The sequence below is a fragment of the Equus caballus genome, chromosome 22 (assembly GCF_041296265.1).
Source record: "Equus caballus isolate H_3958 breed thoroughbred chromosome 22, TB-T2T, whole genome shotgun sequence".
NCBI classification, from domain to species: domain Eukaryota; kingdom Metazoa; phylum Chordata; class Mammalia; order Perissodactyla; family Equidae; genus Equus; species Equus caballus.
Window position 1 is genome coordinate 21,523,052 of NC_091705.1, and position 12,839 is coordinate 21,535,890.

General features: G+C 52.8%; 1 protein-coding gene across 5 annotated transcripts in view; it reads right to left on the reverse strand.

Moving 5' to 3' along the window:
* Nucleotides 1-965: 965 nt before the first annotated feature.
* The window catches only part of SIRPA (signal regulatory protein alpha), a 44,626-nt gene continuing 32,752 nt past the window's right edge, over nucleotides 966-12,839 (reverse strand). For all 5 annotated transcript variants that reach the window (XM_070247587.1, XM_070247588.1, XM_023626238.2 and 2 more), the window contains exons 7-9: nucleotides 12,200-12,224; nucleotides 6,147-6,186; nucleotides 966-3,567 (exon numbers count right to left, since the gene is read on the reverse strand). In XM_070247587.1, the coding sequence (XP_070103688.1) occupies nucleotides 3,313-3,567; nucleotides 6,147-6,186; nucleotides 12,200-12,224 (320 nt within the window). In that variant the 3' untranslated portion in view covers nucleotides 966-3,312. The remainder of the gene's footprint in view (nucleotides 3,568-6,146; nucleotides 6,187-12,199; nucleotides 12,225-12,839) is intronic.

The window sequence follows — 12,839 nt, forward strand, 5'->3', positions numbered from 1 at the left end:
GTAAAGCACTTGGTGTATTTCTTACCGTAGCAGGCATTAGCTATTATTACTGCTAATAAATTTGCACAGTCTGTGCCAATACACTATGCATTGATTATTAACTTGTGGTTAGAAGTTGAGCACTGAAGTCAGACAGCTAGAGTTTGGGTCTCAGTAACACCACTCATTTGCTGTGTGACCCTGTATAAGTTACACCACCTTTCTGTGCCTTGTCTATAAATGAGGTCAATAATGTTTCCTACCTCGAGTGGGAGGTTTAAAGGAGTTAATCGATGCAAAGTGCTGACACACAGTAAACACTAAGTATTATTAATATTATATTAACATTATTATCTAATTGTCACTAATATGATTAATATTCAGATGGAGAGGAGGTAAGGAAAGTGACGTTTATTGAGCACCTACTGTATACTAGCACTTGACATGAGTCATCTGGCAAGGACACTCTAGGACAAGCAGTAGGTTTCCTGCATTTGGTAGAGGAGGAAAGTGAGGCTCCGAGAGGGTGGCCCGCTTGTCCAAGATGCCCTGGGTCGTGAGGGGCAACCAGAACCCCCCGTGCAATGTTTAGGGTGGGAAGGAACGACCCAACGCTTAGCAAAGGCTTCCTATGTGCCAAGCCTGGGGCTCGGTGCCCCACGACCCCGTCATCTTCACACTAACCCTGGCAGAAGGTAGTGTGGTCCCCATTGTTCCCATGACAGCCCGAGTCTCAGAGAGGCGAGCTGCTTGAATTCTCGCAGCTACGAAGCGGCAGAACTGGGAACCGAACTTGGTTGTCTGTTGGAATTCTGCGTACACCGGCTCCCTCTGAGCCAGGGAACAGTCTTTGTGTCTATAAAACCAAAGCGAGAGGCCCAAACCCTGTGATGGTTCCAAGCCCTGGGGCCACAGGCGATCCTCTCCCAGGCTCCTGGGGTCGGGGGACACACTCCCAGAGACATGGACACTTGACACCCAAAGGGTCGTTGTTACCCAGAAATCTTTATTACAAAAATATTTTGCAAGCCAAAAAGTTTAAGTTGCAACTATATACAAAATGGGGCCTGTTTCCTTCCCAGCGGTCTTAAAATAAACTCCTGAAAACACGCTCCTTCCGCACTGTTGTTTCGACTTCTTCCTTTTCCTGGGGTTCATACACAAGGTATGGGACTCTCCAGGCTGCCAGGCTGAAGCTAAGCTACACGACTTCCTTGGCCTCATTCTCTTACTCCCCTTCCAAAAGTCAAACTTAAATTAAATTAAAATGGCACCAAGAAAACATTCTTTTAAAATTGTGTGTGTGTGTGTGTGTGTGTGTGTGTGTGTGTGTGTTCTCACACGTGCTCACTCTGGGCAGAAGAGAGGGAGACTAAGGTTTACAAGCCAACCTTCTGGAATTTGGAAATAGCCCGAGCCAGGTGGCTGGGCCACTGTGCTCCCAGATGCCACAGAGAAACTCTGGCTCGTCGGGCCAAAGCTGCCTGCATGGCTGTTGGCTCAGCTAATTCCTGGATGCTGTCATGTAAAACACCAAATCTTTGTCCCCCAGAGGGCTGGGTGCGCTGAGCATCCGGACTTCCACCGGGACGACCTGCTGAGGGGCAGGACAGCTCAGCTTCTAGCTCTGACAGCCTGAGCCAGGAATCCCCTGGGCATCAAACGGCTGGACCCAGGGGGCAGTGAAGATGAGTGTCTTAGCTCTAAGAGTTGATCAGTTGCACGTGAAGACCACATAAACAGGGCCTGCAACGTCTGCTTGCCCTGGGCCCAGCCGGGCTCCCACACTGAACTGGAAGGGTGGGGGGGTCAGAGGGTAACGAGGTCACAGCCTCTGCCCAAGCTCCTGAGACAGAGGGACAGAAGGCAGGTGAGTCCTGGCTTCACAGCTGCCCAGTCCTCCTGTCTGTTTTGGATTTATTCCAGTTTGATCCCAATAGGGTTTGAGAGCAGAGATGGAAGATTCCTCCTGTAAGGACCAGCTCAGAGAGCTGGGATGGGGGAAGGTTGCTAAAGGGGTGGGGAGAACAGCCAGGCACAGCTTCCTACCCTACATGGCCCTAAAGTGCTTGTGAGATGGAGGGGAGGGAGGGCCTCTTTCCTCTCCCCTCTGTGTGGGTGAGTAGACCGAGGCCTTAGGTCTCGGCAGGACTGCCCCAGGAAGGAGGCAGCCTGCAGGAGCACTGGGCGGGTTCGGACCACACTGGGGGCACGGAAGGCATCAGTACCAGCCATGTGGCTCAGCTGAGAACATGGCCAATTTAGTCCTGGAGAGAAAGCGAAGCATCTCCATGGAGTAGCCAAACTGGAACCTTCTTCGCTATCCTCAGGGCTCTGGAGGAACTCCGGGTCTGCTGTCCGAGAAGCCCTCCGGGACAGCCGGCTGTTAAACCTTAGACTGCACAAGAACCACCACGCACTTCAACACACGACAAAGAGCCAAGAGAACGCTGCTGTCGTTTTAAGAAAAAAACAAAACAAAACACCACAGATCAAATTTTCTAACACCTCAGTTTCAAGATTGCACGTTTCACATTTCTCAATAATTTACAGGCGTCCACAGCGAGATGTTGCTGAATTAGTGCTAGCTGGAGGAAGCAAGCTCAGGTCTAGAAAGGAGAGTTGGGTCCACATGGAGGGTCACGGTTGGGATGATGGGTCCTCAAGGAGTCGTGGAGGGTGAGGAGGAGGTGGGTTTTTTCACTCGCTCCTTGGTGGTGGTGGTGATGGTTCCTCGGAGGGTCCTCTCCTCCCCCAGGGCTTGTGGCTCATCAGTCCGGGGATGGGAAGATCAGGACTGTTGGCAGCAACCTCCCCAAGTCTCGGGATGCGGGTCCCAGAGGTTCTTTCTCCAGCTTCTCCATGGATGGGGCAGTTGGATCTAAAGGGAAAACTTTTCCCAAAGCCCCAGCTGGGTGGTGGTGGTGGGAGGAAGGGGTGGGGTTTTCTCCCTCCTCATCCTGGAAGATCAGGCTGCAGAGCATCAAGGAGGCAGCCAGGGGTCTCTAAGACCATGACCAAGACCCACACGTTGAGGGAGAGAGGCATGAGAGTCCTTGGACCCCCGGTGGCTCTGGCCAGTTCCCAGGTCGGTTCCCTGGCTGGTCTGGCAACATCAGCCTCCATGTGTGTGGCAAGACAGGGGGCCGTGGCCACCCTGGAAATGCTGGAGAGCCACCTGAGTTGGGGAGACAAGAGCCAGCCTCATTCTTGGGTCTCAGGGCCTGCGCCACCTCAGCCCTCTGGGAACCGGGCTGGCTGTCCTCATCACGGCTGCCCCATGTGGGACAGGAAGGCTCGTGGGGACAGGCCCTAGAGATACTGCGGTCCTGTTCACTTCCTCTGGACCTGGACGCTGGCATACTCCGAGTAGGATGGCTCCGGCTTCGGGGCTGACTGCTTGGGGGCCCGGTTGAGGTGGACCATGTCCAGGTCTGCGTACGTGAGGGTGTCCTCGGTCCCTGGCGGCGGGCGCGCCTGAATGCTGGCGTACTCCGTGTGGTTGTTGGGCTCGGCAGCCGAGGGGGCAGGTTTCTTCCCCTTGGGCAGGTTCAGGTCAGCATACGTGATGTCATTGTTGTCCTGGATCTAAATGAGATGGAGAGAAGGTCATCCCGGAGCCCCCAGCCACTCATCCACCCATGGATACCCAGTCTGGATGCTTCTGTCTCCTCTTGGCTCCCACCGCTCAGCCCTAATTCGCAGCCCCATCTTCTCTGGCCAAGGTTACCAGCCTCCAGCCCTCGCCTTCCAATCCACCTCCTCACACAGCCTGAGGGACCTTCCTGAGCGCCAGTGGCCATCTCACAGCCCTGTCTCAATGTCATCTCCTCCAGCAGTCTGTCCCCCCTTTTCAATGCTCTTCCCTCTGCTTAGAGTATCTGCCCCTCTCCTTTTCTTTGTAAGGAAACCCAATCTGCCCTGTGCATTTCAGCTCGAGAGCACCGCTTCATCCTGAGAACCCCTTCGGCTGGGTCCAGGGCTCCTTCTCTGTGCTTCCTCAGCCATGTTTCTCCATTACAGCACCTGCCACCTAGGACTGTGTCTGTTTGGGGATCTGAGGAGATGCTGATCCCCACCCTGGGAGGGGACATTCATTTATTTACTCGTTAATTCAACAGATATTCACTAGGCATTTGTTAGGATGCAGAAACCAAAGGTGGCACAGAAAAAGCCCCATCAGTAATGAATGAATGAATGGATGAATGAATGAGTGGATGGACGGGTAGCAACAATTTCAGCCCTGTTCAGGGTGAAGCTGGGGACTGGGAGACGGAGGATAGGGGTGTGTGAGTCATTGCTGTCCTGGATCTAAATGAGAGGGAGAGAAGGTCATCTCGGAGCCCCAAGCCCCAGAGAGGATGGGGTGGCAAATTAGGGCTCAGCGAGAGGGAGCCAAGAGGAGTCAGAAGCATCCAGACTGGGTATCGATGGGTGCCAGTTAGCAGGTGGTACAGGTTCTGCAGTCAAAACCCGGAGTTTGAGTCCTGGTTCTGCTCTCTCCAGCTGAGGGGCTTTGGGCAGTTTACTTAGCCTCTCTGGGCCTCAGTTTCCCCATCTGTAAAGTAGGGATGATAATAGTGTCTGTGGCCAGGGTCACTGTGAGGATTGGATGAAGTCAGCCAGGTAAAGCTCTCAGAACGGAGCCTGGCACGTATGTAGTGAGCACTTACACTGAATAAATGTTAGCAATCACCCACCGCCTGGCAAACCTGCATCTCTCTCCAATCTTATCACCCACAACTGCAGCCTTAAAATTACCCATCATGACTTATAAACTTGGCTCCCTCTGTGCCTGGCACCTACGCTGTAAAAGAAGAGGGGAGCTGCTGACAACCATGACTCCTAGTTGGCAGTTCCCGATGGCTTCCAAGCCCCAGGCGATGACATGGGTCAACTTACTTAGGCCCTGTCACAACTCTGCTTGGTAGGAGTTATTTACCCCATTTTACAGGTGAAGAAGCTGAGACCCAGGGAAGTTAAATAATTTGGTCAAAGTCACACAGCTGGAAAAGAGTCAAAGTCTGTTGGACTCTGCAGCTGTGGTCTCACCACACAGCTCCTCTGCCCCTGCCCACTCCTTCTTCCCTGGGAACCCCAGCCAAGAGCATTAAGTCCCCTCCCTGGAGGGCTGGCCCAGGGCACTGGGAATCCTAGACGCAGGCTGCAAGCTCCAAGCACTGGGCTGCGCCTGCCCTGCTCCCTGCCCAGGGCCTGGCACATTGTAGCTTGCTCAGTAAGTCTTGGCTGACTGAGAATTTTGCACAGGTTTCAATGACCAGCTCTTCTCAACATCGTCCTTTCCCTGGAAGTTCCAGAAAGAAGTCCGGAGGTAAAACGACTAGGGAGAAGGTCCCCCTCCCATGCCTGGAAATTGTCTCGTTTTTCTAATTACCACACGAGTTCCTGCCCAGGGCCGCTGGGGGCTGTGTGGGGTCAGGAGAGCAGGCCACATCGTTTTGACCTACAAATGCTGTGCCTTTTACCAAGCCGACTCTTTTCAACAGATTACATCTAAAAGGATGACAACTGCGGGGGAAATGTCAAGGACAGCCGGCGTGCTCTCCTTCTGGGTGCAGGGCAGGGCCTGACTGCTTACAAGACGTGAGGAGCCCTGTGCCTCCAAGGTCTCACAGTGTCAGCGGTGAGCAGCAGGGCTAGGTTTCTCGGAAACAGGCCAACCGTGTTGCCTGTGAAATCCCTCAGCAATGTGGGGGGAGGCGGCCAGCTCCGGGGAGTATGCCCTTGCGTGAGGTAATGAAGGACACAGGGTCTTTCCGTCAAGGGCTGCAGGAGGAGAGGGGAGCGAGCCGGGACGGGTGCTCCTGGTGGAGGGACCAGCCTGGGCAAATGCATGGAGGCAGGACTCAGGATCCACAGCAAGGGAGGCTGCAGCCTGACTCCAGAGGCACCATTTACATAGAACCCATTGTGAAGGGGGCCCCCTGGAGTGGTGCGATGGTGGCACTGAGTCAAGGAGGCTGGGACGGACCCTCCTGGCTGGAGCAGAGGATGGGGGAAATTAGGAATGCAAGGATCCTCCACCCTCCCCAGCCTCCCGCCCTGGGGAAGGAGTCTTAATTTAGAACAGGATCTGCAACTCCGGTTGATGTAAGAAAATCACACCATCGGGTTTCCCGGGAAGGGCACCTCACCAAGGACTGTACCTGGGTTATTTCTCTGGCGTTCTTCTCGGGCTCATGCAACCTAAAAAGGAAAGAGACAGATAAAAATATCCTCGCTATCTGAAGTGCTCATGCAAACTGATAAGAATAACATTTAGGTTCCACTTCCTATATGGGCGGAGGATGTGGATGCGTGATTCACGACAGAAATACAACTGTTTATTAAAAGTCTGGAGAAGAGGGTCGACCTCACTAAAGAGGAATTTCAAGCTATGCACTATTTTTATTTTGTAACCTACTCTATCAGCAAGGCTCTTTAGGAATTATAATCCTTCGTGCTGGGCAAGGTATGGGGAAACTGGGACGGTCCCACGTGGCCAGGAGCAGCGAACTGGCACCACCCTTCTGGGAAGCAGCTTGGCAAAATCAAGAGCTTGGAAGGTGTCCTCATCTTTTGACTCATAATTACACATTTTTGGGGCACTTGTCACAGAGGGGGACGGGGGAGGGAGGTTTACACCTGACAGCTCTGCCAACTGGAAATTAGGATAGATTCGTAAAGATTTAAAAGGTTGATGAGGTTTTTTTTTTATTACAAATGATTACATTAAAATGGTAAGTGAAAAAGCAACATTCTCTGTGGAATGATCTCAATTATGAAAAATGTGTGGGCAACTCTGGAAGGAATCACAGTAAAATGCTCCCAGCAGTGGTCTTTGGGTGGTATTTGTTCCTGCTTTTTAGTTTCCCATATTCTCCAAGTGTTCTATATTATACGCATCTAGGTGTTATAATTCAAGAAAAAGAAAAGAGAAGGACCACATCTCCGGGTTAATCAGAGAAGCTGTTCATGCATTTGATTCTGTAATTGGAGGCGGTGGCTTGGCTCACGGCAGGGTCATGGTCAAGGTGGAGGGCGAGCCATCTGCAGGAGCTGTGTAAATTCTCGAGCCGGCAACTCTGGGGATGTTAGCCTGGATAATGTCAGAAATGAGCAATGGGGCTTGGCAGCGGGGTTATTAATGGGTTTGGCATGACTGCTTGGCTCAGGAAGTGGTTCTGGGGCATGACAGGCCCCACGTGGCCAGAGAAACGGAACCTCCAGGACCAGGGGCACCGTCTGGGGAGAGAGATCATGCAGATCTAGCTACACCCCTCCTGCTTCCAAACCTCTGGGGCTCCCTACTGGGTCAAGTCCATCTCATTTGCTCCCCTGCCCTCATTTACCCACTTCTTCACCCACTGAATATGTCAAGAGGGCTACTTCACGTGTCAACAGCAGCCTTCAATGAACCCCTTGGCCACTTTTTCTCCTGTTAACTTCTGTGTATCCTTCAAGACATGACTCTGGGGTCACCTCCCTGGGAAGGCTTCTCTGACAGTGCTGGGCTGGCTGGGCTGCCCTTCTGTGACAATTTCAAACCTCCCTGTGTATTTTCATATCTGGTTTCTGTGTCCATCTGTCTGTCTGTCCGCCTGCTATACTTCCTCACCACTAGGTCCAGGAGCTCAAAAGTGACTTGGAATGAATGCCAGTCAGACTGCCCCAGGGCCTTTGCACACTCATTTCTTCTTGCCTCTTCATCTGCTTCCCTCCTCCTCTTCCCTCAGATCCTGTTTCAAACAGCCTTTTCTTGGGGAAACCTTCACTGAACCCCCGAACTCCATTCTCAGAACACTGGGTTCCTCTCTTTCAGAGCCATGTTACAGACTGGAAGCAATTATCCGTTTCTTCATGTCTGTCTCTCCCTGGTCTTTCTTATCTCAGAGAACGGCACTGTCCACACAGCATGCCCCTGTGCTCAGGCTGCGGAAGTGGGAGCAATCCTGGGTTCTCCTCTCTCCTCCTTCCAGCCCATGTCTAATCCACCACAAGGCTGGTTGACTGCCTCCAAAACACATATCCGACCCAACCGTTCCGTCATCTCCACCATCCCAGCTCCCTGGATTCCAAGGGGCCTCCTTCCTCTCTCCTTGCGTCTATTTCTGCCCCTCTGGGGTCCCTCCTCCACATGTAAAAGGCGTAACTGATGTCACACCATTTTTCTGCTCAAAACTCTCAGCCCCTCCTCGCACAGTGAACTCTATCTCCGTGTCCTAACCGGCGGGGTCGGCACGATCGGCCCCTCGGACGCTCGCGTCTTCCACCTCGCTCTCCCTTGCTCACTCCACTCCCTGTCCTGGCCTCCTCCACGTTCCACGAACACATCCAGCTGCTCCTGCCTCAGGGTCTTGGCACTGGCCATTCCCTCCGCCAGATATTCCCACGGCTGGAGCCCTCTCGTCCTTCAGCTATCTTCTAAATGACCCCTCCTCAGACCAGCCTTCGCTGATGGCCCACTGCACCCACCCCCCAGCTCTGCTCCATGCCCGGCTTTATTTTATTTAGTCAGCATCTGCATCACATCGTGTATTAACCTCCCCGTTTGTTTGCTAACCTGCCCCACCAATGGACCATGAGCTCATGGGGAGGCAGGCCAGGGACTTGGTTCTTCTCATTCACCACCAGAGCCGACACCTAGCAACGGGCTGGTGCCATGTTAGCACACCACAAATCTTGTGGAATGAACGAACGAATGAATGAACATTTCTCCCATCAGATCAAAAGCGCCATGAGACCAGGGCCTGTGTCTTTTTCTCTTCCCTTTGCAATCCCCCAGCTTAAGGCCTGGCACTGAGCTGGGCTCAATCCAGATGAATAAATGAAAGAATCGGGGAAACTCTAAATATTCCAAGTATAAAGGCAGGGAATGTCTGACAAGTGAGCAAATAGCAACCGAATGAACCCCAGTGCCCAATTAAGGGAGCGGAGACATATTTTTCTCTTGTCTGAGGCAGGAAAGATTATAGACAGTGTTCTGCTTGTGCATTCCCAACCCAGGGAGTTAGAAGGAACCAGTCCCTGCACCAGCCCTGCAACCTGAAGGGCCCTTTGAGCTCAAAGCGGCAGCATCCCCTTGCGCCCTCCCTGAGGGGCTCGGCTGCGACCTACGCCAACATCCTCTGGAAAGCAAGCCTGTGATCCCAGCCAGCCGAGCTGAAGCCGGCCGCTGTGTAGGAAACCACCATTACCGCTCACAAGCTATTGCTTTGGTTTAGAGAGATGAAAGGGAGCAAGTGATCTCGCGGCTCCCCTGGTAGGCTCCTGCTGGAAAAATTAAAAACAGGCAGAAAATGGTTGGCTTTTCTGGGGAAGAAGAAATAGGCAGCAGGAGGCATCAGAGAGTGGGGAAGAGCCTTGGCTTCAGGGTCAGAGAAATCGGGGCTGGAGGCATAGGCCCAACACTTACTGGCTGTGGGACCTCGGGGATGTGACACCACTTCTCTGAGCCTCAGTTTCCTCAACCACGCATAGGGATAGTAATAACCTTCTAGAACAGGGGTTCTCAAAGTCCAGCTTGGGAACAGCCGCATCAGCACCACCCTGAGAACTTGTTAGAAATACAAGTTCTGTATCCGAAACTCAGGGGGCAGGGCCCAGAAATCTGTGTTTTAACAAGCCCTCCAGGGGACTCTGCTCCACACTCAAGTGTGAGACCCACCGTGCAATTAAATTGGGATAATCGTAAATCACAGGGTTTTTGCGATAATTAAAATCACCAATGGACTAATCTAGGTAAAAGCACAGATCCAGGCCTGGAAGACCACGCACACTTGATAAACGTTAGCTGCTGACGCTGTTGTCATTATTATTGACACTGCCCTTTTCTTCCAGAAATTTAGTGTCTAACTGGGGAGATAAGACAAGTAACAAATAATGACAACAATAAAAATAAAACAAAAAAGAGAGATCCTTCCATATTTGGGGCCGTGAAGCCACCGAGAGGGAGAGCTTTAGGAGTTGGGAGCAGGAAGAGACTGGGGATGCTGCAGTGGTCTGGGATGGCACTCATTCATTCATTCAACAAACCTTTAATGAGCACCTATTCCATTCTAGGCATGGTGCCAAGTTTAGTGGCTTTCAGCAGTGAACATGAGGGAAATGGTCCCTGCCCTCAAGAGGGGTGGGTTATAATATAGGGACAAGTGCAGAGACACCTTGAACACACCAGGGTGTCAATGCAGGGGCATCAGTCGAGCTCACAGGAGGGGCCCCTGTCCCTGGGGGTGCTGATATCCTCTCTGAGCCCAGAAGGAAGAGCAGGAGGCACACAGCTGAAAGGAGAGGTGCCCACTCTAGCGTCCATGTCACACAACTCCAGGGGGCGCCGTGCACAGAGCCCACTGTGACTGCTGTCCCTTGGAGAGGTGGAGACCCTGGGTGGTACACGAGCAGGGGTGGAGGGCACACCTCATGGAGAGAGGCCGGTGCACAAGGCCTAGGAGGAAGACGAGGATGCAGCGTGTGGGAGGACGCGAAGGAGTGCAGCGTGACTGAGCCGCAGACTGCGAGGACTGGGGGGTGGCGGGCAGTGGAACTGTCCAAGTCAGTGGGGCCGGACCACGAGGGGCTCGAGGGCCCCAGCAAGGCATCTGGGCTATCCTGAGGGCCATGGGGAGCCAGTGAAGGTTTTAAGGCACAGGATGGGAGCCGAGTCTTGCCCTTGGAAATGAGCAGACTTGCTGTACACACACAGCACTTCCATTGCCCCCAACCGTGGGACTGTCCTTGACTCTACGTCTATCACCAGCAAGTCCTCTTGGCTCTCCCTCTAAAATATATCCAGAATCTGACATTTCTCAGTCCATCCCACCACCCTGGTCCAGGCCACCATCATCTGTTTGGATCCTTGCAGCAGCCTCCGCCCCAGCCTTTCTGCCTCCACCCTCACCTCCTGGGGACTGCTCAACACACGGTGGCCAGGGCGATACTCTTAAAACAACAGTCAGATCATCTCTCTCCGATGGCTCCTCAACCCACTGGGAGTAAAACCTGAGTCCTAACGGCCACATGTCCTGGACCACTGGCCTCCACTCCAAATCCTCAGTTCCTGCCCTGCAATTCTGAAATCCACAAAGCCCTAAAAAACCAAAAGAGCTGCAAAACCTGCGTGGTGGCAAAACCTGGCCTGAACGAACGTGAAGCTATTTATGGCTTTTGTTATTGTCCTTAGTACGGATGTTTGCGTGTTTCCGTGCAGGCACATCACGTGGCAGATTATGGGGAGCTGCGTCTACTCTGGGGGTGACAGCAGGGGCCTTCCTGAAGGCTGAGAAAGTCTGGATTAGTAACACGTCTGGCTGCAAGGGCTTCAGCTAAGAGACTGTGGACCTGCATCCCCCTGACCTCATCTCCTGCCCTTCCCCTCGTCCCTTCTGCTCCAACCGTAGAGGCCTCCTCCGGTCCTCCCGGCATATCCCACCTCCGGCCTTTGCCACACCTGCCCTGTCGCCCAGCAGGCACCACCCCTTCGTAGCTCGCTGCTCACATCTCCTCTTTAGAAGAGGCCCCCTTGCCGGCGGCCTAAGATAGCCCCCACCGTTAATCTCCATCCCCTTGCTGTGTTTGTCACCACCTGATGTGACATGACATATCATTTCGCCTCCACACCTACTGTCTGGTTCTCTCATCAGCATCTGAGCCCCATGACTCTTGCTCACTGCTGCACCCCCAGCACCCAGCACTGAGCGGACGCACAGTAGGGAGTTAGCAAAAATCACTGAAGACATGAATCAACAAACTAATGTACTGTCTGTGATGTAACGTCATCGCCTGAGCCTGGGACCAGGCCACGGGCTTCAGGAGGGCACACAAGCTTTCTGTCCTCCTCACCCCGGCATTCCCAGGGCCACCCGCGCCAAGGTAGTCAGTAAATATTTACTGAATGAAGGAAAGAGCAAAGTACACAACTTGGATCTGGGGGTGGCGCGTGCAGGATGTGTGGAGGCTTCTGCCACAGCCCAAATGGGATTTGATAAGGGTCTCGCTGTCTGTGGACAGCACGCAAGAAGTCAGTGCCTCCGCGTGCTGACATCCCCTCATTTGAGACAAAAATTAAAAACAGACCTGGTGCGAGGAGCTTACAAAGGAAAGAAGTAGAAAGGTTGATGGCATGGGAGTGAGGGTCAGTGGGTGTGGCTGTGCTCTGCGGTGTTGGGGGCGGTCAGTCAACCAAACCACAACTGCCAAAGCATCCTACCCAGCATGCACTTACCTTGTAGAAGAAGTGGAGCCCTTGGCTGAAAGAGAAAAGAAACAAAAGCTGGTTATTTAACCTAGAAATACACTTTTCTTATGTAACATTTTTTTTTTTTTTTGGCAAAGGTCACCTCCAGGGACGTTGGGAGGTTGGGAGGAATTGCTGAAATCATTTCCTTCAAACCACAGGAAACTCCCACACCCAGCCCAGTGGGGTGTCTATTATCTTCCATCCAGAAAGACCAGGGAGCTGAGTCTTCCTGCTTTCCTACCTCTGGGAGTTGCCAAAGGTCAGATCCAAAAGCAGCCTCCAGGCTGGGAGGGGCCAAATGCCGTACTCTGTCTGGGCCTCACCTCCCTTCACCACACACCTTCCCCAAGACCCTGCGACAAACCTGGGTCCCAATCAAGGCCTTTCACTGCCGAAGAACAGCTTCTAGCAGGGCTGGGAGTTGGGGGAGCAGGTGTGAATCCCACTTCTGCCACCAACTCACTTGCTGTGTTACCCTGGGTGGGTCATTTTCCCTCTCTGAGCTTAGATTTCAGTGCTTTAACTCACAGGGTTGGGCTGGACATCCATTTATTTTAAATGTCACCACTTTCTGAAAAAGGATCTTGAGGCAAAAAGGGTCCATCTGGTTCAGAGATTCTAAATC